The sequence below is a fragment of the Camelus dromedarius genome, chromosome 19 (assembly GCF_036321535.1).
Source record: "Camelus dromedarius isolate mCamDro1 chromosome 19, mCamDro1.pat, whole genome shotgun sequence".
Taxonomy (NCBI): Eukaryota; Metazoa; Chordata; class Mammalia; order Artiodactyla; family Camelidae; genus Camelus; species Camelus dromedarius.
The window spans coordinates 31,741,726-31,765,908 of NC_087454.1; the positions used below are offsets into that span (position 1 = coordinate 31,741,726).

General features: G+C 35.9%; 1 protein-coding gene across 2 annotated transcripts in view; it reads left to right on the forward strand.

Annotated features, from left to right (window-relative positions):
* CD2AP (CD2 associated protein) overlaps positions 1 to 23,369 on the forward strand; it is a 91,053-nt gene extending 67,684 nt beyond the window's left edge. For both annotated transcript variants that reach the window (XM_031434571.2, XM_031434572.2), the window contains 7 exons: positions 3,728 to 3,890; positions 4,263 to 4,405; positions 11,056 to 11,168; positions 11,885 to 11,986; positions 13,045 to 13,226; positions 16,026 to 16,089; positions 20,402 to 23,369. In XM_031434571.2, the coding sequence (XP_031290431.2) occupies positions 3,728 to 3,890; positions 4,263 to 4,405; positions 11,056 to 11,168; positions 11,885 to 11,986; positions 13,045 to 13,226; positions 16,026 to 16,089; positions 20,402 to 20,443 (809 nt within the window). In that variant the 3' untranslated portion in view covers positions 20,444 to 23,369. The remainder of the gene's footprint in view (positions 1 to 3,727; positions 3,891 to 4,262; positions 4,406 to 11,055; positions 11,169 to 11,884; positions 11,987 to 13,044; positions 13,227 to 16,025; positions 16,090 to 20,401) is intronic.
* The last annotated feature ends 814 nt before the right edge of the window (positions 23,370 to 24,183 follow it).

Consider the following 24,183-nt stretch of genomic DNA (forward strand, 5'->3'; position numbering starts at 1 on the left):
AGGTCTGGCCCAGGCTGCTATACAAAAACTGCTTTTGCCCTTGGCCCCAGTGAGTGTGAGGTTTTCTGTACAACCCTTAAGCATAAATTCTGCTTCCCCCAGTCCCATGGAGCTCTTGTAATCAAGCCCCAGTGGCATGGCCTTCAGAGCCCAGCACTGGGGGCTCCTCTTCCTGGTACCAGACCCCCGAGCTGGGGAGCCTGACATGGGGCCCTCTCTCCCACAGGAGAGGCTTTGCAGTGTAATTATTCTCCAGCTTGTGGGTCGTCCCCCGCGCAGGTATGGGACCTGATTGTTGTAGTCCGCCCCTCCTACCAGTCTTGTCGTGGTTTCTTCTTTGAGTTTTTAGCTCTAGAAGATCTTTTCTGGTAGTTTCCAGTCTTTTTTTTGTTGTTGTTGGTAGTCGCTCTGCAGTTGGTTGTGATCTTGATGCGTCTGTGAGAGGAGGTGAGCTCCAGCTCCTTCTACTTTGCCCTTGGCCACCGGTCACTCAGTGAATTAGAAATTCATAAGGACTGTCAGAGTTGGATCTTTTGTTGTCTTATTCTTGATTCTTCGGTTAGTCATATATGTATAAAGACTTATGGCTTCAACCACCATCTATAGTGCTGATTCCCAGGCAGTGTGTGGTTGCATTTATTCACATTCATTGCTTTATTTCCATTTCTGTTTGCATTTCATGCTTTCTGCCTTAAATATATGTATATTTTCTGCCTAAAAAAAAAAAAAAATATATATATATATATATATATATTTTAGGATTTCCTTAATGGTGGAGCACATTTTGTTTGAAAATATTTTCTTTTCTCATTCTTGTTGCAGAATAGTAGGTTTGGTACATAATTCAACATACTGTGTGAAATAAAAGTCTTGGGGTATTTACTTTACATCTTTCTTTAGGAGCATTGTCTTCCTCCTGTGGGTTGGTGAAAGGAATGCTTACATTATAAAGAGTAAAAACTTTGTGAAAATTGCAATATAATAAGAGGGTGTGTATTTTCCAATTCATATTGCTGGCCATGGATTCCTAAATCAGTGTTCCTTACGTTACACAGTGATTTGGAGATGAGTGCTGAAAGTATGCTTTTAAAGTGCTAAGTACTCTAGAACCTTGGTATAATAGTTGACACTAATATGGAATGAAAATGAAGATTGGTGTGTTAAGGCTCCTTTATGGATGCTGAACTCAAATGCCTTTTCATCTGTGACATGTCTGTAGTCTTAGGCTCTGAGTGAGGATCTGTGGTAGGAAGGATGCTATTGTATTTTATATTTGATGTGCTTACTAAAAAAGAAACAATAGTTACCTCTAATGTTCTACAAAGAACTTTGTGATATTTGTAATATATCACTCCAGCTTGAACCTAAAAATAATCTTGACCTCTTAAGGAGTAGCTAACAATATTCTTTATTTATTATATTTATCTACACATGTAACAGACTTTTAGCCAAATGTTAACCGTGCAAGAACATAAAATCAATGTGTATGTGTGAAGCACCTGGCTTCTGGTAGTTACTAGGAGGATTAAAAAATGAAACGGAGAAAAAAAAATTTTTAAGTGACATTCAGACAATTGCTCGTTGAATAGTTAACATGCATAATAATGAGGCAGTTGTGAATATATAGACTTAGAAAATAGCAGAATGTGTTGACTGGAAATGTGAAGGTGATTGCAGGCTATAGAAAGAAGATGAGAAGAATGAGAGAAAGCATCAGGATGTGGCTGTAGGTCCCTAGGAGGAGTTGCGAGAAACTAAGCTATCTCTAGAAAGGAGCTTGGTGTAGTTGTTACCTCAGCCCTGGCTGTAGCTTAGAGTTAACCGGATGTCTCTTAAATGTATGCTGATGCCTAGGATCCTGTCCAGAATTTTTATAGGGTAGGACTCAGGTGTGAGTGTCTTTAAAGGTCCCCACATGGTTCTTAACTGAAGACAAAATTGAGAACCACTGGTGTACAGGCATACTTTGGAGATGTTCAGTGTCAGTGGTCATTAGAAATGCAAACTAAGACCATGCTGAGCTGCCCCTTCACACCCCCTAGGATGTCAATAATGATAATGATGATAATACTAATACTAATAATACTAATACTAATAATACTAATACTAATACTAATACTACTACTACTACTACTACTACTAATACTACTACTACTACTACTACTAATAATAATAAAAACCTGGAAATAACAAATATTGGCAAGGATGTAGAGATTGGACCCCTGGTGGCCCTGGTGGTTGCCAGGGCCTGGGTACGGGAGGGAGTGGGTAATAACTGATTAATGGGAACAGAATTTTCTTTTGGGCTGATGATAGGGTTTTTGAACTATATGGAGGTGGTGGTTGCAAACACTGTGGATATACTAAATAGCATTGCATCATTCACTTTAAAAGAGCTAATTTTATGTTATGTACATTTTACCTCAATAAAAATAAATAAATCTAGGACTCAAACACATTGCCATCATGTATTAGCGTATTTGTTGAGTTAGTCATAGATATACCAGGAATGGTGAATCTTATTTTTGTCACTTTTGATTTCCACAAATATTAAATACGTTTTTTTGTTTTAGGCTAACTTATGGAATTGAATTGATTTCAAGCTGTTATTTATATACCTGCTAAAAGAAGTATATTCACTTAATCAGTGAACTTCTGTTGATCATGTAATATTTTCCCTGATGTTTTATATAAAATACCTTTCTTTTAATATTTTCTGGAAATTTAAGCTTGGCTGACCATTAGAACTCTGATACTGATGGTTCTCTTGATTTATGGTTAGAATTCGGGAGTTTTGGCTTTCACTCCTGGTGGCGTAATTATATGATGAGTTTGTATAGTTTGAGGCCATATAAAAATGGACTTTTGTACTAAATGATGATGAGGTTTTTCATAGACTAAGCTATATTTTCAAATGATCCAAGAAAGCTGTACAAAAGTGATAAAACTGAAACAATAGTATTTTAATTAATTATTTTGTGTGTGTGTGTTGGGGAGGTAATTAGTTTTACTTACTTTTTAATTTTTAAAAAATTTAACACAGTTACTGGAGATTGAACCCATGACCTCATGCATGCTAAGCATATGCTCTACCACTGAGCTATGCCCTCCCCCCAGTGGTGTTTTATATTTTTATTGTTGTTAGATGAAATCTGTAATTTTGAACAGGGCGTTTACCCATGGACTGGAATGTTTGTCAAGATTCGTAATCAGTTTCTGACTAGTATGAAATTGTTTGTGGTCCTGTGATAGACATTCTCTTCAAAGTCTTAGTAAATTTTGAATATTACTCAGTATTCTCATGAGTTTCTTATTTCTGCACATCGGCCTGTGTTACACTTTTTGCTGACTGCTATATCATGAAAATCTCATATATGTGCACATGTATTAATTTTAATACCTGTTCTTAGTACCTGAAAGATCAAGAGCTAAGTACGTCACTACGTGTAGAACTATGTCTTTTTGATGATAAAATTGTTTTTATTAACACGGCATGACATTTTTCTTAATGTTGTTTGTTCCAGCATATTTTCTTACCTATTTTGTAGAATTGTTAAATGGTGCTAATAAAGTTCCTAATGTAAATTAAAACTTTAAAGCAGCGCACCCATACACAAATAATGTCTGTCAGTTTCACCCTTTTCCAGCCTGACGTTAGCTTTAGGAAGTAGAAAAACCAAAATAGTTCTGATTGTCAGTAACTTACTATGTATTTTTAAATAATCAGATGAAAAATCAGTGCTGGAACAGAAACCTAAACCAGCTGCTCCACAAGTCCCACCCAAGAAGCCTACTCCACCCACCAAAGCCAATAATTTATTGAAATCTTCTGGAACAGTGTACCCAAAGCGACCTGAAAAACCGGTTCCTCCACCACCTCCTGTAGCCAAGTAAGTTTTACCTAATTTTAAGTTAGTTTGTTGATTTGCCTACCTTTGACATAATTGACTGTAATGCCTTTCTAAGTCTCAAAGTAATTAAGTGTTGGCTTTTCATATTTTTTTGTATAGACCGTAATCTCTGTTAAATATTAATCTTATATTCATACTAGGTGAACAGACTCCCATTAAGGTGCTTTACATTTCTGATTTTATTGTGATTGGTCTTAGGCTAGAGGTTTACGTTTATAGAAATAATTTTATAGGCAAGAAAGAAAAATCAATACTGTAATATCTTTAGTATCATTAAGTCACAATGTTTAAAAGGTGGTCATGCTTTATATGCAAAATGATTTTTACATATGTTTGATTTTCTCATTTCAGGATTAATGGAGAAGTTTCTTCCATTTTATCAAAGTTTGAAACTGAGCCAATATCAAAACCAAAGCTAGAATCTGAGCAGTTACCACTTAGACCAAAATCAGTAGACCTAGATTCTTTTACAGTTAGGAGCTCGAAAGAAACAGGTAAGTTAACATGTGGAAAGACGGTGCATTAAAAAAGTTGCAAATATGGTTTTTAGAAACTGTTTAAAATAAGAAATTTGTGTGTGTAATTTGTGTGTGGATGGATACAGTAGAAAAATTTGTTGACAAATCTCTGAAGCCTAAGAATATAAATGGGCGAAATATTGATGGTTCACATAAGCTTTCTCAGTGGTCAGAAGACTGAGATGGATCCTGAAAGGTCAGCCTTATCCTTCTGTCCCTGATAATGGAATGACCGTATCACCTAGCTTAGGCAGGTAGAAGTACCTTTTAGTTTTTTAAGTTTAAAGAGATGCCATAGACTTTCAGTGCCCACGCTAGATTGTATTTAAGAAGACTATTTTTATTTCTCCACTTAAATCTCAAGATACTTTTGTTTCCCCTTCTGGAAAATAGGCTCTTTTATGACTCTGATTACCCCCCCTCCCCCAATATAGATAGATCAATCGATCGATCGATCGATCAGCAGGCTTTACTTCTTTAGCTAAATGTTGTTCCTTAAGTTTTAGGACTGATTTTTCAGCCCATCAGTCATTTTTGTCTCCTGATCTTTTATACCTCTCAGTCGTAAAATAGAAAACTTGAAACAGAAAAGTCTTGATGAAGGTCTCACTATTAAAAACATCACATAGTCACTACTTTGTGGTAATGGTTATTGTATAGCACATTGTATTTGTTTTTAATTTTTAACGTTTTTAAAGCATTTTCTCATGTGTATTCTTATTTTATCTTTGACACTGACTCTAGGAGGCAGATACCATTTTCCCCTATTTTGCATCTAAACAGAGAAAAAGCTACAGACATAGTAAATGTTCAAGGTCACGTAAACCAGAAAAGAACTCTTTAAATCCCCTTTATATAGAGTTCTCTGTGATTTTCTTTTAAAAAAATTTTAATGTCTTAATGTGTTTTTTAGCTTCAGTGTTAACATTTTTTTTTAACACGTAAACTTCAAGGCCAGTTACACAAGATTTTTCTGTCACTATATCGTAAAATGTGGTACTTATTACCTTTCAGCTTTTTTAGATGACTTACTTTTCTTCCCTCTCTTTAGTTTGCCAGTACAAAACCTCTGACCCAAGCATGGCCTCCTTCAGTTTTTCAATTTGAATGTTTTATAGATCTTTCGTCATGTATTTAGATCCTGCCTGATCTGGATGAAGCCATATTTATCAATAATTTCTAGAAATTGAGATGTTGATTGTATTTTAGAGATATTCTCTCAAATATATTCAGTATATTCTTGGTGAAAATTGTTCTTATTTACTGTTAAATAAAAACAAACTCATCTTTATGTTTTTAAAAAATATTTTTTACATTTTTTTCATTGAGGTTAACGGTAAAAAAATATAATTCTGTCAGTTCTTATTATTTTCTGTTTGATTTAAAATATAGCTAGAAATGTGTTTTCAAAAGTAATAGTTGGAGAAAAAAGATTAAGTGCATACTTCTAACCTAGATATCAAAAATCCATAAGTATTATTTTGAACTTCCACAATTTTCTGCAGTCTTTATCACAGAAGTCTTAAATTTGCTGAGTCTCTTTGGGAGTTGAAAGGGTAATGTTTAGAGCCTGTGTTTTTTTCCTGTTTTTCTGTTACTTTGTATCATTCTTGAACATTTGCTTCATTTAGTTGCCTCAAAGTTATACAAAAAAATTTAAGTAAATTAAGACAAATTTTCACTTTTTTTCAAAACTTTTTCTATATATGATGACGAGCAAGACTTGTTTCCTTTGCTATATTTCTAAAAACGTGTACAATGTCAGCCTATTGTTGTTTGAAAAGTTCTATTTTTTCCTTTGTTTTTGGTCCCAATTCTTGTCTTGTATCAATAGCCGTTATTTACTCTTCATTAAAAAATAGAGGCTTTGTGGAACAAGGATTGAAAATTTCTAATTTTTTTTCCTTTGTTGTTGAAATGAATAAGGAAGTAATTTAGAGATGCCAAGACTTATATAAGGTCAAAAAACTAACAGCTAGCCGCAAGACTGCAGTCTTCATATCTTCCCCTGTCATACTGCCTTTGGTGTACTACACTTACACCATGTAAAGTTCAGAAAATGTAAATTTTGGAACTTGATTCATATTAAGTAGCAAATATTTCCTGAGCAAGTATCTAGTGTTTTAGGCATGAGTTGTGCCCAAAGCAAAAGCATAGCTGCTGATGGCAAATAGCTTATCTCTCAAACCTCAGCTCAGAGGCTGTTCCTTATCTTTTTAAAGTTAGAATATCATGTTCTCAGTATTTATGGTATAAAAGTGTTTTACTTCTTTGAGATGTTGGCACCTTAAAGAGAAATGTGTTCTGCATCAGATACAGCCTCAAATTTGGCATTAGGTTGAGGCATGTTTTAATTTATATAAATGGTTCAGTTTGAGGTTTTAAATTTTTTTAATGACATGAAACTTGCCCCTTAACATAAATTTCAGAAAGTTTACAACATACATGAAAATCTCCTTAGTGTTTCATTATTATGTAAAAGAATGATTTGAGGTGAAATGACATAGAAAGACTTTGCTGTTAAAATGTGGGTGTTAAATTATTAGCTGATTGGTCATTGGCATGTTTTTTCTCACTTTACTAACAATTGAATGACCCGTTATATCTGTGGTAACTATTAGAATACCTGACATAGAAGTTGTTAAAAAATATGATTTCTCTCCTCCTCCCCTTCCTCCATTGTTTACCCCACCTCATTCTGTTTCTGCTCGTATCTATAAATTCCTGTTGCTACTCTCAGATAAAATTTTCTTGCATATAAAGTCTTACATAAACATATTTATGTCTGTAAGTGCAGACTCTGACTTTTGTTCATATAAGAAAAACATTCCTAGAGCACTCAGTTTTTTCCATTTTTTTAAAGAAGTCCCTCTTATAAATCTTCTCATATATGAGGCAAGATGGTATTACACATTGCAGAGCTGTTAAACCATATTTTAACTTTTTCCCCTCTTTTGCCAACACTTCATCAAAACTTGATTTAGGATGGATCTCACTGCTACTACTGAATAATTAAAAGTTCACATAGTCTCAGTATTTCTAAAACAGTAAGTTTTCCAGGAAGTAAAATTGATTTACAATTAGTTTTAAAAATACAAGACAGAAAATTTAGTGGAAACACGGCATTTCAGTGAGAAAGCACAGTTGATGACGCATTCTTAGAATATAGTGGTATTTTATCCTTTTTGATTGTCTGTGATAAATTCTTCTTGGGTTACAGGAAATTTTAGAGATAACATACATTATTTGATCTGAAAGACATCATTGTTAAATAGGGCAACTTTCTTTCTCTTCATTTGTCGTTGATAATTGATCTGTTTTGTTTGAATTAATTTCCCAATATTCATTTTTTTTTCTTCCAGAAATAATTTATGGTGAGATTTTTCAAAAAGATGTCTACCGGTTGAGTGGTAGACACTGTAAAAAGTGAGCCCGTATTTATAAACTAGGATTCAAAGCAAAACAAAACTAAACACCACACTCTAAAATGTAGAATTTACCTGGGAAATAAAGAGCAGAGATTAAAAATTTTATTTTCTAATGATTTCCTTGATAGGGAGTGGTAGGGAGTGTCACATTTTCCACAGTGAAATAGACTATACCCGCAGAGAGTATCGTTTATGTATGTGGGACTTTTTTTAAGTGTTGTGTTGAGTTGTATTTTTATAATAAGATATTTAAAGTAGTATTTGGCATATTTTTTTTTCATTAAACCATACCAGAATTAAAATTGCCTCTCTTATTGTAACTACTGTCATGTGTTGAGGACTAAAACTTGACTAAAAGGTGGCTTAATTTCAGTTGGATTAGTGAGTTGCTAATATGTTGATTTATTACTCTGGCCTCTAATTTCAGTACTAAAACATCCTTTTAGAAGCTGTCTTGATGTTCACTGAGTAATAAAAAAAAAGGCTTCTTTCTAGTTTAACGTATATTGAAATTAAATACTAATCATAGTTTTTCCCTTGGAAAGACAAAAGAATAAATCTAAACTTTAACACACATCGTAATGTAAACTTAGATAAGCTGCAGTATCTGCTGAACGTTGAAATGGTTCTGTTCATTCTACAGCTGTTCCTTTTTCCTGCTTTGTAAAATAATTTTTTTGGTTGAGTCTTTTTTCTAGACATTCCTCTCCTTGACTTTTCTTTCCAGATTTTGTTTCCTAGCCTGTTTGCCATGTTTCCCTTCTTACGTGTCAGGAAATTATCCTACCTTCCTCCATTTTGGTAAGATGACAATTTATGAAAGAAGTCAAAATAATATATTCAGTATAAATAGGTGGTGCACATTGATTTTTTCTTTGTAATTTTACTAAAGTATATATGTTTGTCTGTCTATTCTAACCCTTTTGGTTTTCCATTTCAAAATAAAATGAAATTCATATTGGAAAATTTTTCTTGATTAATTAGTTCAAAATACTCTTGATAAAAGTTTTTTTTTTTAAATTGATATCCATAGAAGTCAGTTTATTTTCTCCCAAAATTGATATTTCATTTTGATTTTTAAAAATTCTATGTCTTAAGCAGCGTGTAGAAATGTAAATGGCTGGCAGAGTGACAGTGTGATTGCAAGAGTTAAGTGATTGTCATGCTTTTATGCCACCTGTAAAATATAAATCCATTGATATCACTCTTAGGTAAATTTAAAAAGTCTCAAATATATCATGAGTCCAACATGTGCACTATTTCATTTCACTAACCTAACGTCTTAAACGGAGGACCTGAGAGAGTTTTAGAATAGTAAAATTGTCTTGGTGTTGTAGTCCAAAACTGGACTTATGAAAGGCATTTTTACATGAGCATGATGTATAATTTTGTAAATTTTCCTTTTATTTACCATTTCAATTTCATTTATCTTTATACCTTCCTGTGTTTTTGTTTGTTCCTTTTTCTTTCTGCAAGTTGCTTAAATATGCATTTGAAAATAATCTCCACAGGCCAAAATGATTGGATTGTACTTTTTAACGGTTTTTAGTAGGTTGCCAGTATCAACGTAAAAAACATCACTTCTTGGCCTTTTGGCTAAGATCGAGTGTAATGTAAAAAACAATTTTTAACTCTTCGAACTATAGCATATTTTTAACATCTTTTAAAATACTGTTTTGTCTTTAAAACTAACAAAATGAGATATTTAAATATATATTTAAACTCAAGGTCTTTCACATTATTTAATGCATTTTCCATTAAAACCACTGTTTCTTATTGTGGTTTGTTATATCTTATCATTATTTATAGATAATTATTGAACGACTTAAAGACAAAAATTAAAACAAGCACATTAGATTGCCTGTTGTGATGTATTAAACTAGAGACTAGATGCAAGATAGAACACGCCAAGCAATCCCAGAATGTGAACATGGAAAAGAATTAACAGAGATCAGCAAATACTTACAGTTGTTTTAAAATGCATACTACCAAACAGTGATGACCTCTTCCTGTTTCACCTTTGTATCCTCCATCCCTTTAAAAAAATTCTCTAAATAAATTACTTTGAATATGAAAGTTGATGAATAAGCTTTGAGGGCAGTAATGATAAGTATCTTTAAGTTTCTTTTAAGAATTCTCTGAGTTTGCACATCTAAATATTTGACAGACAGGCGGTATAAACTTCCAGGCAGTGGTAATGTGAAGACTGATTCCATACCTGGAAGGCTAGGCTGCCATAATGAGTGATGGCTTATTGACTGTGATTCATAGCCTTAGTTTGGAATCTGGGCCAAAGGAAGATTATAATGACAAGTGGAAATGTCTGCAGTTACCCTTAGGGTTCTTACATCACTTACAGATATCTGGACTTCAAAATTAAAGATCACCTTCTTTAGCAAGGTTTTCTGGACCATCTAGGAAAAGGAAGATATTATATATATCATCATTTCAAATGTACAGATTACCCAGATTTGTCCTTAAACCCAAATTATTGAATCAGAGGTCAAACAGCCTTTGGCGTTGGGGAAGCAAATGGATACTTTATGTGGCATTTTCCCTTGGTATCTGATTTGCCTTAGGTTTATAACTATCACTTAATTCCTACATATAATGTCTAAGCAGAAGTGTAATGAACTATAAACAGGTTGAGTCCCAGCTACAATATACTGTGCACATACATGTATACATAAAATTACACTCTCACTTTACATTAAGAAATGCAGTTGGGATGCAGCAGGGTCCGAGATGTAATTGAGTTTTTAAATTTTAATATTAGGATATTACTTGAATTTTAAAACAAATTTCGTGTGTTAATTTTCCAATATGTTGTAATTAATTCTGAGTTGAAGAAATAGATCGTATTCTTTTTTAATAAGCAAGAACTTAAGATGATCTCTTCTTCAAACTACTACAACCTATGGTACAGATTTATATCTTTCAATGAGAACTCTTATTGAGGTCTAAGTCTCTTTTAGAAACATGAACTTTATATTGTTAATATGTAAACTGTACCAGGTAAAGAGGATGTTTGTTTTTAAGAGTGAGTGTTGTTTTCCAAATGCATATGAAAAGCACAGGTCAACTTGTGAGTCATCGTGATACTCTTTAATTTTATAGTTTGTTAAAAATCCAGAGACTTTTTTTTTTCCTTTTAAAATGTAGTTATCTCTTAGTAGATATATTACTTCTATTCTCCAGATCTTATAAATTTTGATGACATAGCTTCCTCAGAAAACTTGCTACATCTCACTGCAAATAGACCGAAGATGCCTGGAAGAAGATTGCCTGGCCGCTTCAACGGTGGACATTCAGTGAGTGACATTTACTATTCTAAAACACAGAGAATTTAGCAAATCCAGAGTGCTTCTGAAGATAAGAATCAGGGGGGATTTGTAGCTCCACCAAAGTTTAAAAGTCAGGAAGATAGTTTTACTCAAGTGGCCGAGGGTTAAAAGAGAGGGGGAAAGAAACCTGTTCAGTTCAACAGGGCTTGGAATAGAAGTTTACGGAATTAGGAATAGAGTTGTCCATAGCCACACAGCACAGTGTCAGAAGGGGACAGGGAGACGGTGTAATCTACTCATCTGACAAAAATAATTGGACTTGAGTGGTATGTATATTCACTTCAGGAAAGAACGAGAACATTTTCCCCCAACAAAATCGTGTTTTTTGTAGTACTAATCCTCATCTCTAAATGTGTAACTTCTTTTTATGCTTCCTGGACATTGCGCGGGATACTATTACTACTTCAGTGTTAATATATTAGCTCTTAAGCACTATTGCACTTTTAAATTACCTAAGTAGAAAAAATTTTGGTTGCTCATGGGCAGGCTGCTTTCCCACCCTCTAGATAAGCAAGTGTGTTATTCAACATGAAATTATGTAACATCCTGTTAACGATAATAGACTATCTGGAACAGTAGCCTGCTGGAAACAGTGATGAAAGTTACTTGCTTTATTCAGATGCTTACTACCTTTTCCTTCTTTGCTGTTTTCTGTTTCTTGATTTTTTTTTTTAATCATTCAGCCGACTCAAAGCCCAGAAAAAATCTCGAAGTTACCAAAAGAAGATGACAGTGCCAACCTGAAGCCATCTGAACTTAAAAAGGACCCATGCTACTCTCCAAAGGTGGGGCGCATTGTGGTCTAAGGTTGTATAATTTGTAGCGTTCTTTGTGAACATCAAAGTGATGGGATTTAAAGTATCCGTCGGGAAGAAGTATCTCTTCTTCCAAGAAATAAAATAATTCCTACTAAAACTAAATAAAAATAATTCATGTTAAACTTAAGTTATGTTCTTATTCTCTATAGATCTTTTTTGAGAAGAGTTACATTATTTTAAATGAGTAATACAGATGTTGCATATTTTATATTTTATAAGGCAGAGATCTATACATTTGTTTCCTTTCCCATTAAACATGCCTTTTTATGTCAGAAGCTGTTGCATTTTTACTCCTTATGTCACTCCGTGCCTGGCCTGGTCATAAGCACTGAATACACACTGGAGTGAACGGTGGAATGCCTGGGTTTTTCCACCTGCTACATGGTGTTGAGCGTCTTTTCTAAACCATTGCACTGTAAGATAGTACAACCACAACTGACATACATATTTGAGAAGATCATGCTGCTTCCTCAAATTCATTTCAGGGCATTTGACTGAGACTCCAGTTTACCCGATACACTTACTCTGATTCTGCCAACTGTCATCAGTCTATTGAGATTTTACGTGCTGTTGCCTAAGTGAAATAGTAAAAGGGTGTCAGGCTGTGGATTCATTTCAATACCTCTTCTATGGACTTACTAAATTCTTCATGATTACTTTTAAGTGAAGCTATTTGCATATTCTAAATAATAGCTATTTAATATGAGGTACCTTAATAATGCTGACATGTTCTTGCTTGTGGATGCTCCATAGGCAAACCATCCATAAGATAAATCTAATGAATTTTCCTCCCCCCCCCCTTTTTTTTAATATAAAGCCCTTGACATTTCTTATAAAAACCTGTAGTAATTGTTTATTCTTTGAGTCTTTGGTTTTTCTAGTTGTGAACATCAAACTGCTTTTTGAATTTATCATTTATCTTGAAAGTAGTACATCAATTATTTATCTCCTTGCAGTAAAAAATCTTTTGAACTTAAATATAAGTACAAATAAAATAAACTTTTTCTGTTTTTTTCTGTTTTTAGCCGTCTGCATATCTTTCAACACCTTCAAGTGCTTCTAAACCAAATATGGCTGCTTTTCTAACTCCATTAGAAATCAAAGCTAAGGCAGAAACAGATGATGGGAAGAAAAATTCGTTGGATGAACTTAGAGCTCAGATTGTTGAATTGCTGTGCATTGTGGAAGCACTGAAAAAGGATCATGGGTGAGTGGCCTTTATTTCCCTCCTTGAGCACTACTTAAGACACGTGTAAAGAATTTTTCCAAACCGTGCCAGGCAAGGAAGTGATCTGCCAAGTTTCTAGTGTGAGCAACTTTGTTTTCAAAGAAATTTTTAATAGTGTTTCTCTCCTGTGGCAGAAAAACTGGAATTAGAAAGTGTAATAATTAGAAACTCTAATAATTAATTCTAGTTATTCTAATTAGGAATTGGAAAGCTTGGAATTGAAACCCTCATGCATTGCTGGTGGGAACGTAAAACGGTGCAGCCACTCTGGAAAACAGTCTAGCAATTACTCAAAAAGTTAAATATCATGTTACCATATGACCCAGCAATCCCCCTTCAAGTTGCAGTTTGTCCAACAGAATTGAAAACAAGTGTTTAAACAAAAACTTGTGCACAGGTGTTTGTGCAAGTCCAAAGCAGTGCAGACAACCCAAATGCCCATCAACTGATGAATGGATAAACAAGACGTGACGCACCTGTACCGTGGAATTTTATTCAGCCATAAAAAGAAATAACGTACGCACGCATGTTACAGTATAGATGAACCTTAAAAACATAATTTAAGGCTAGAAATGTCAAACACAGGTTAATTAGTCTTAAAAATATTAGGAAAAGCCATCTTGTATTTCGGATCTGGGGTGTATCTATGTGTATATTTGGTTTATGTCTCAGAGGATTTTGATCACTGCTTCTGCTGGGGTTGAGTTGGATGTTGTAAAACCAGTGTGTTGGGATAGGCAATCACAAGGTCCTTCTCTTAACTCTGAGGGGTTTTGATGATGGTGTGAGGTGAGACATACCACACGAGGTGAGAGTTAGGGAGCTCTTAGAGCTCAGGTAAGTTTGGAAGACCACGTGCTGGAGTCCTTTCCCTCCTTTTACGTGAAGAGAGAGGCTGAGGGAGAGGTCTGCTCACCTGAGATCACACGGCTCCTGAGCGGCAGAGCTAGAACTCAAACTCGCATATCTTCGATTAATTCAGAGATCTTTTCTTATAATTATTATTATTTGAATTTTAAAATGTGTTAACACTTCAAACATAATTCCGCAAAAGCCAAATAGGTAAAGCAGAGCAAAGATCAGCTAATGTGACTGAACTGGGGGTGAGCGTTCAGGTAGGTGTTCTTTCCCTGTTTCAGCTTCTTCTGTAGCCTCTAACAGTATTTCTGGGAATATGGAGTCTGGTATAAAAGTGTTGCCAGAGACCACGGTACCACTGAGCTTGAATTTACCGTTTCTCCTCCAATTCTCAGTTGACATTGGGTTACTTATTAAAAACAATACTGAGATGAACAACATGTATTTGTAGTTTGCAGAGCACTTCTACAAACTTCTCTTAGAAACATAAATTTATCTTGAATGACTACTTAAAAAGTACATGTTATGTACATTTATATCATATATAGAGAGGCAATTTGATACATGCTCTTTCTTGAATTCTTCAGTTTATCTTATTTTGCAGTTGACGTGGAAAGATTTTGTTTGTAAATGTGTTTTTTAAAAGGTAACAAAAATGTGAGAGTAGTCCTAAATTTTCAGATCAAAAAGGAAATAATTAGAATAATGTAACTATTATAAGTACAGATAAGTAGAGCAGAATGAATATTTTAGCAGTAGATCCTAATTTAGGTATAAATTAAATGTATAATAAACTTAGAAACTTGGAAAAAGAAAGCATTGTTTAATTTAGTGATAACCTTATGGAAATATAAAGTTAACTAGCTTAGAAGCACAGTTTATATCACATACCAAAATAAGCTAGGTAAATTTGACTTAAATATTATCTTTAAAATCACAGTCAGTAGAAAACAGTAGAAAATCTACTTTCAATATAAAGAATTTTCTAATCATTAAAAACAGAAAAAATTAGTCTTGAAACTATGTAATTTAAAACTACCTTCATTTCTTACATGTTCTTTCTTCATGAGAGTTTTCATGAGTTTCTCAAGCTATTATTTCTGTTGACAGTCTTGAATAGAATTTTCCTAGGATGTATCAAGAGGATGAAAAGTGTCCATACTTTTGGATTTAGAAGTTTGATATACTGGTGTATTCATGATGTTGCATACAGTTTGTGTTCCTCCCGTCCGCTCCACCCCTCCACCCCCAGCCCCGAGAAACCAGCTAGCCCAACAGAACACCTGGACATTTGACTACCAAACACCAGTTATCAGAAGGAGGAAGATTTTAGCAGCATGGGAATGTTTTAAAATACTTTGTGAAAAGACGCATTATAGAACATTTACATATATGGAGGGGAAAAGACTATATAAAGGGAACACAGGAAAATGAAAACATGAATTAAGGAAGAGGGACTGTTGGCTGAATTTTTTTGTTTATTGGTTTGATTTTGGATTTTAATATAATATTTAATTTAAAAAGCAGAGAAAGAGATATATAAAGTCCAAGTTATTCTATTAAAAACTATAATTTGCTTTGCATTGTGACATATTTTGACGTTTATTTTACCTAATTATTTGGGTGGTAAGTGTGTCCTGCCTGGGAAATGCATGATAACTGAATATGGAAAATTATCTGTATTCACTTAAAAATATCTTTCTCTCAGGTTGGTCTGCCATGATTTCACTGAGTTTTTACGTGTCATATTGAATCATTACAGCTAGAGAATTTGAATTTTTTCTCAATCAACTTGGCTATCACTTCCTTTAAAAAGTTTCCCCTATGTTCTAGGATATCAGGCCACAGAGATCCTGTTAACTTTAGTCAAATATATTGTTTAATTGAAAGACTTAACGGTAACAAACACTTTGTTTTTAGGAAAGAACTGGAAAAACTGCGAAAAGATTTGGAAGAAGAGAAGGCAATGAGAAGTAATCTAGAGGTAATTCATTTCTTCTTCCAGCACTGAGACGGTAGTCAGCGTAGACTAGACATGTTGTTTCCAGCCCGGCTGGGTAATCGGTTCCCCTGCACATGACGCTGTCCTCCTCCATGCAGTCGGGCAATCCCCACTGCTCGGTAGCCATTTAATTAACCCCCGTTGACTCCCTGCCGCATTCCGTTCGTTCAGCACATGCTTTCTGAGCGCGGACTCGTAGGCAGTGCACGTGGGACAAGGTATACACTCGTGCATAAAATGAACATGCTTCTTTCCTCCTAAAAGTATCTTGTTCTAGGCCTTTTGCACTCAGCACTGCTTCTTTCTTGAGCTATAGTTCTCTTTTCTTCACAGTTAAACAGTTTTTTTCCTTTTTTCCCCGGGGGCCGGGGTGGTGGTGGGGGGTGGGCGGGGGCTGGCTGCAGGTTTGCTGACTTTGATTTCGCAGTGAACTGAGTTCACTTTATAATGGTGATGCTGTCATCTTCACTGCTGGTGATTGACAGCTTCACTTATTTTCTTAATCTTCCTTATTTTTTTTCTGTCCTCTCTGACTTTAGTCTTTTATTGTATTTTTTCCTGCGTGTCTCAGAGAAAGTGTTTCCTGCCCCTGTGCAGAGACTCTCCCCATTCTGTGTGCAGCGTTTGCCCCCCCTCCCTCTGTTTGCCATGCTCGTTACTTGCCCCGTTTCTCTGTCAGCACTGGGAGACAGAGCGCGGGCCGTGCTCTTAAACCTGGGCCCTCGTCCTGACTTGGAGCGCTGAACGGCGTGTGGCACTCAGGTGCAGCACCTTCTGAGCGCTGTCCCGCTGGGCCGCACAGCTCGAGAGGATTAGTGTTGCTGTTTTAAGGGTGAGGAATCTAGGGTGTAGGATGAAGAGGTCGGCAGTGGGGCTGACATGTTTAACAGAAGCAGCCAGGCTTCCGAACCTTTGTCCTGAGGGATTCAGCTGCACTGCGTGAACTCGAGGAAGTCACTTACTGCTTTAGCTTTAGTGGTTGAGATAATACATGTGAAGGTATTTGGGTAAATTATCAAAACCACATTTTCACTCTTACATCTGACATGTCACCTTTATCCGCACTCTCCCTTCTTTTCACAAAAATACTCAGTTTTTCCCCTTGTTCAGAAAACAAAAAGCCCTCTTTTCGGTCTGGTTGCCCCCTTGATCTGTAGTTTTCTCTTTTCATTTGGGGTCCATTTGTTGCCAACCCCCACCCCCACCCCAAACAAAAAAAGCACACATTTGCAGTCACTGATTCTTCACTTTTTATTCAGTCTTTGACCAAACCTTTGCATTTTGGGTTTGCTGATGGCAACTCCTACGTCTCTTCAGTTTCTCCAGTGCCTCACAGTTTTACCATTGCCACCTTTTCAAAGTGTGTCTCGGTTTACTGGATGGGGATTCTTCTGTCTCTGACTTCTCCAGCTCTCCTAACCTGAATGAGATGTTCCCCCAGCGCTCCTTGGCCCTCCTGTCGTGCACCCCCGCTGCTCGTCTGTACCCAGGAGTAACATGGTGGCCTCCGGTGCATCTTCCTTCAAAATCTGGTTCTTCTTCTCCCAGCTTCTACCCCGTGCTGCCAGCTGTTAGTGTCCGCAGATGCTCCACTGCGAACGCAGACTCGGCATGTCCCAGTCACACTAGCACCTTCTTGTCTGATTCTGATTTTCTGCTTCTGTTGATGGTTTCCTGCCCTCCTGGTCCTGCAGCTCTGGGATTTCTGTTCTCTCCCGATTCCACTCACTTCCAGGCCTGCTGGCTGTTTTGCTCCCTGACCTTTCTCTCTTTATTCCCAGTATTCCTATCCCTTTTTCATGCTCTTTGTCTTCTGTTTAGCTTGCTTAAGTTTCTCTCATCCTTATCTTCATCTTTCCTTGCTCCGTATTTTCAAGAACTTCCTATTACTTGCTGAATAAAGTTCAAGCTTCTTGGCTCAGCGCCTGAGGTCTTTTATGTGCCTGGCCCTAGTTTAGCTTTCTTTCCTCACATGCTGATCCTCAGTCGTCCCTTACAGTTCATTTGTCTGAAATTTTACTCTTACTGTATTTTTGTAGATTTTCCTTTTGTCTCCTCTTCTCATGCGCAAGTTCTGTAGATCTCAAGGCCCAGCTCGAACAATCACATTCATTGAGTTGGCCACCAGTCTTCTGATTAAAAGAGATTTTTCTTATTCCAAACTCATGTTCTTTAGTTTGTAAGAGATGAATAAGTAATCATTTTCTTTCATTATGTACTCATTTTGCCCATTTTCTGTGCTGTTGGAGGTGGGATGTTTTCCTGCTTCACCTTTGCCCATAGCTCCTGGCACAGCCACAGTGCTGTATACGCATTAGACAGCTAACACATTTTTGTGAAACCAGTACATGTTAGAAGATACATTTTTAACATGTATCTTCTAAACACATGTTAAATTCCCAGTGTGAAACATGGTAGAAAAAAAATCAAAATGTTTCTCGACTCTCATTCCTTATATTTTATACATAACACATTTATATTCATATATGAAAATAATAAGATAAGCAAGAGGAACTAATGCAGTGTTACATTTGTGTATGTGATTTAGTTTGTCATTAAAATCATGAAAAGAGTCAAATGAATTATTTGTTTCTTTTTTGAAGAATTTTATTTGATTTTATTTTTGCAGCAAAATCAGCTGTTACTTAGCTTCTCGCTGACCTGTATTATAAGTTTGTTTTTTTAAATGGAGAAAGCTTGATCCTTGTATTTGCAAAAGCACACTTAATAAGGTGGTAGAGTTTTAGGATCATATGTTTAAAGGAGAAATTATATTTCACCCCAAATTAAAAATAGTGCTTTGAATTACTGTAACGTTAACCTAATACAGTATTAAATTTACCAAGGGGTGATAAAAAGGACTAATGATGAACGGTGAACGCAAGCATGCTAGAAGAGAAAGTCCAGTAACGCAAGTGTTTGGTACCTAAACATGTGACCAGGAGCCGTCTGTAAGGGGCGTTACTGACTGCATGCAGAGTTACCCTTCCCCCCAGTCCCTCTCCTCCCAGTGTTTGTGTTTTCTTTGTTTTCTCTGCATCCTTGCACGTTCAAATTGGTAAGTGGTTAATGTATCTTTGGAATAGAGATGACAATAGCACATTAGGCTGAAGATTGAAGATACTTTGTCTCAATCCAGGCTGAAGACTAAGACTGGTTCCAGTCCAATGCTGTTAACGTATTTAGTTAATCATATTGGTCGAATAGTATCAGGAAAGATCGTGGAATTTGCAAACCATTCTCGAATGGTTAGGATCCCTTAGGAGGTGGTGAGCTTATTGAAATTGTACTTCTTGACTGTGGCAAAATGCTCATCATCTAACACTGAACGACTTGTCTGGAGTTAGCCACAGTGTGTGTTACTTCTGTGTGTTGCTGGGGAGAGGGGTGATGCTGTCAGGAGAAGGTAAGGCCTGTGTGTTTCTACATGCAGTGAAAGGTCAGGGATGATCAAGATGTCATCTAATTGGGAAGAGACTACAAAAGCTGCGGCCTTTAGAGCCTCAGACTCACCGGGACAGGTCTGCGCACCTACGGGCCTGGAGCTGCTGGTGTGGTGTTTCATCTCTTTGAGCCTCAACTTAGTCATTTGTAATACATCAAAATCAAATAGCTCTCTATAGTTACTGTGAAAATTTAAAGAATTTTTCTTATTTCTTCTTAGGTTTCTCAAATTACGAATTTGTATTAAGTGAAGAATGTCTTCTGCCTGCTGGTGGAAATATTTCTAACCCATTGACTGAATTTTATATATACTCCTGGGCTTTAAAGGCGATTTAATCTAGAACATACTGTTTACAGTTGAGGAAATTAAGACCGAGTGAGGTTAAGTGATTTACCAATGGCACATAAGTAGTAAGTGAAAAACGGAACTAGACTTGTCCCTTTCTTTATTTGTAACTCCTCTGTGCTGCCCCCTTTGTTTAATTACAAGTATGTGTGCTTCTTAATTTGGTTTCAAGGATACTTCCGGTTTTTGTAGGGCTAATTTTCTTACAGATCTTTCAGAGGCTCACATGCTTTGCCGTTGTTCCGGCTGAAACAGCCGTAGCCGCTTTTTTGTTGTTGTCACCTGCCATTTAGGAACTTGTGTCATGACGTTTTCCCCCGTTGCCCTCTTCCTGTATTTATTGCACTGTTGTAAGTTGGACTTTAGAATGGAAATCAAAAGCCGGAGGCTTGAAAGTGTGATCAGATCTTAAAGGCACAGGATAAAGTAAATCAACTTTACTAGAGTAAAGATATTTTATCTGTTGCTCAATTTGTGTTTTGTGTTTTTTGTTTTGTGTTTTAGGTGGAAATAGAGAAGCTGAAAAAAGCAGTCCTGTCTTCTTGAAGTGACACTCACCCAGTGTTCTTAATGTTCCAGGGATTCAGAAGCAACACTATGAACTTCAGCTGACTTGTTACCTAAAAATAAGAAATGCTGATGTCATAATGGATATGAGTATATGAACTATTATATCTATAGAAAAGTGTAGGGGAGGGTGACTTTTTATATATATATATTTTGTTTTGCCTATATGAAAAAAACGAGGCCTTATTTCTTACGTGCTGGGATTGCAAACTTTTTTGTTTAGTTTGCTTGAAAATACTACTGAATCTGTATAGAAAAGAAAGAAAGTTCAGAATAGTTTTTTTATTGAACTTGTAGTATTATTTTTAAAGAGATCTATGCTATAAATATGGTGATAGCTTTACAAGTAATCTGTAAAATATACTATTTGGGGGGACAGTTTAGCTTTATGGTAGCCACACTCACTACTTTTCCCGTGACACATAAGGGATATAAACTTTGTATATATATATTTTTTACGTTGAGCTTCTCACCCAGGATTACACTGTCGTGCCTGTTTGTTTGCAGTGCTGTTTATACTCTGGGTGATGAAATAGGAGTTTCCGAGCTATAAACCAGATTACTCACCCACGCGTAGATTAATAACTAATGAAATAATCAAAATAATTTCTTCAACTTCTAGAGTATTTTATATTGCTTGCACTATAGGATCCACAAGTGGAATTTAGTTAAGATGTACTGGATTGTTAAGTATATTGGGGGAAATAACGAGCTGTATTTTAAATCCATTTGGTCTCAGGAACTAAACATGTCAGCTTCACCCTGCACTTGTCGTGCCTGGAAACGACAGCACATGTAATATGCAAACACCAGCCGTATTGCTCTACTTTCCTGCTTGTTTTATAGGCTCGAACGTTACTCATTTCATGATCTTGTGATTTAATTCTTCACGCCCCTTCCTCTGATTTGTGATAATGGTAACCCGGGAGAAACAGGGCTCCAAAGCTTTCAGAACCTCAGTGTGCAGTTTCATACTTCCAAAAATTAACCTTGTGTAACTTACCTGATAGACTGAACTGCCTGGTGGAGATGTTCTGGGGTGTCATTTAGGTACCAACTTTATAAAGAGTGTGCAGTGTATCATAAAGTGTAACATTACAGCTTATTTAAAACCAAAAATAGTTGGCCGTACTCAAATGCATTTTCACAAAATGGACGAATAGCAGTTTCTTCAGTCACTTATGAACACTTGAACGTTTTAAGATGTTATGTACAGATAATGTGTCTCAAAATACATGGGTTTATATTAAAAGTAGAATTTTTGATTTTTTAATTTGCAAAAAAATCATATTTGAAGGCTTATTACAGCAAGTGACTTTCAGATTTTGAGTACCATCTATCATGCTTCCATTTTGTGTTCATTTAAACTGCCAAACCAATTTTTCCCTATTAGTTTTAATCTTGTAATACTGAAATCTTGTGTTAGTGAGATTCTGTCATATTGTTTCAGATAAAAGTAAAATAGAAAATAATAGAAACTCCAGTATATAATTACGTAATGTAAAATTCACAACTTAAATTCGTGCTGTTGGGAAAATTGGATTGTGTGTCGTGTTATGTACATTTTGATTCTTTAAAAGTCCATGGGCTCTTCTGATGAGGTCGCTGCTGAACAAAATTGTTTATTCCTGTTCTGATGTTTCTAAATGACTTGTCAAATGAATGATTTTGTTCTTCTTAAATAAATTAGATCTTATTTTCTTTTAACATGAAAGTCCTTAAGTAGAAATAAAGGCAGTGTATCTTAGAAATCAACTCCTAGCTTTATGACTGGAAAATCTTATCAAGTGAGCCCTCCCCATCCTAATAACGGGGTGGGGGGAGTTTCCAGCAGATTTCAGGCTGTTCTTAAGGTTTTTGTTGGTCATTCTCTCACTAGTGCATAAAATCAAGATGGTCATGAGTGCTGAAAGACATTTAAAGTGTGTGTTTGTACATTCCTCACTCAGAATTGAAAAGTAACGAAAGTAACTGGGTCTCTTTTCCCGCCCTTGACCAAGTAGTAAAGAAAAGAAAGCCAAACAAACTCAAAGGGAAAAATGATTAATCTAGCAAGTTACCAATGTCTGCTCTTGATAACAGGAATTGTATTAATTCCCGTTTATAAAGTTCATGTCACAGAATGGTCTGTAATAATAATAGCTTTTACTTGGAGGTAAATCTTTTTTTTTTTAATGAGTGAGTATAAATGACAGACTAGAGGTGAACAGCATGACATCTGTTGTTGCCAAATTGTTAGTGAATGTGGTGTTCAGGTTTGCTGTTTGAAACACGTAACATTACTAATTTTCCTAATTATATTTCGATATTAGGAGTCTTGTGTGTGCGTGCGTGCGTGCGTGCGACCACGAAGCTGTGGTCACACTGTAAAGCTGTTACCTCTTAGAAAATCTAAGTCTGAAGATAGAAGAGAGAGTGGGCCTGGCGTAACAGAGGGTTCTCTCTTAATGCTTCTTACTGTGATCACAGGAGAAAAAACCCAAGTGCTCTCTAGACGTCTTGGTAAAACATCCTATGCTTGCGTTTAAACTTGAAATGTATGAACAGAATGAGACAATCAGTTCAAATCAGAAATGAGAAGTGTTAAAATTTAATGGCCTTGTTTTGCTGTAGCAATAAAATGACCAAGTGCAATGACTTGATTTAATAAAATCATCTTTTGAAAGTTGCTGCTATGAATATTTTTAGCCATAAAATTTTACCCTTGTTGTAGCCTGACTTGCCTTCAGTAACAATTCTGTAATGCAGTTGGCACTGTGGTATTCTAACATTCCAAAAAATAATAATAATAATATATATTTATGGGGAAACTCAAAACAGTATACTTCACTTGTTTACAGTAGGTGCTGTACAAAAAGCATGCTTTTCTCTCAAAAAGGAAAATGAATAAAGAATAGTATTGCCAGTCGTGTCTTTATTGGTTATTTTTTCATTAACTTCATTCAGCTTATGCTTATTGCAGAGTATGATGGGAATTATTTTATGTTACTGTGAGTTTTCCAAATAAAAGAAACCATGTAAATAGTAAAATGAAATCATTAAAAGTTCTAGTGCCGTGTGACATTTACTGAATCTCTGTCAATCTTTCACCTGAGACTGTGAGATTAATAATTCCTACCTCACAGGATTGTTGGGAGAATTTGAAATGATTTATACAAAGTACCTCATAGAGTGCTTGGCATAGAGCAGATTTTTTAAGTGGAAGCTCCTCTTTTCCCCCTCTCATCATCTGGCAGTGAAGGATATGGTGTGAATTAGGCAGATCAGATGAAGAGAAAGGCCTGGTGCTTCCTCTCCCATCTCTGAAGTCAGCCAGCATCCCTTTCTTTGGGGGAGATACTCCTTCCGTTTGTATTATGTTCAAAATGGAGCTGCCATTTTATAGATCACCCAGTCATGGGCCCAGGGCAGAGCACTTTGCCCAAATTGAATTACTGTCTGGGAGACTGAGATTTCAAACATCTGAAACAAAAGGAGCTAGTCTCAGCATGGCAGCCCTCCCCAGTTACATTTTTCTGTCATCTGGAAAAAGCTGATCCAGAAGAACAAAACAGAGTCTAAAGATACGACAACAGAATCCAGAGGGTTTTTGAACTGATTACTGTCATTCCGGAGCCCCCCACCTGCCCATCCATTGTGGGGGTTCCTTAAGCATAAACTTGCCCATAAACTTTTTGGGTTTCTGAACTCAAAACTGGTAGTCCTGGCAAATACAAAAA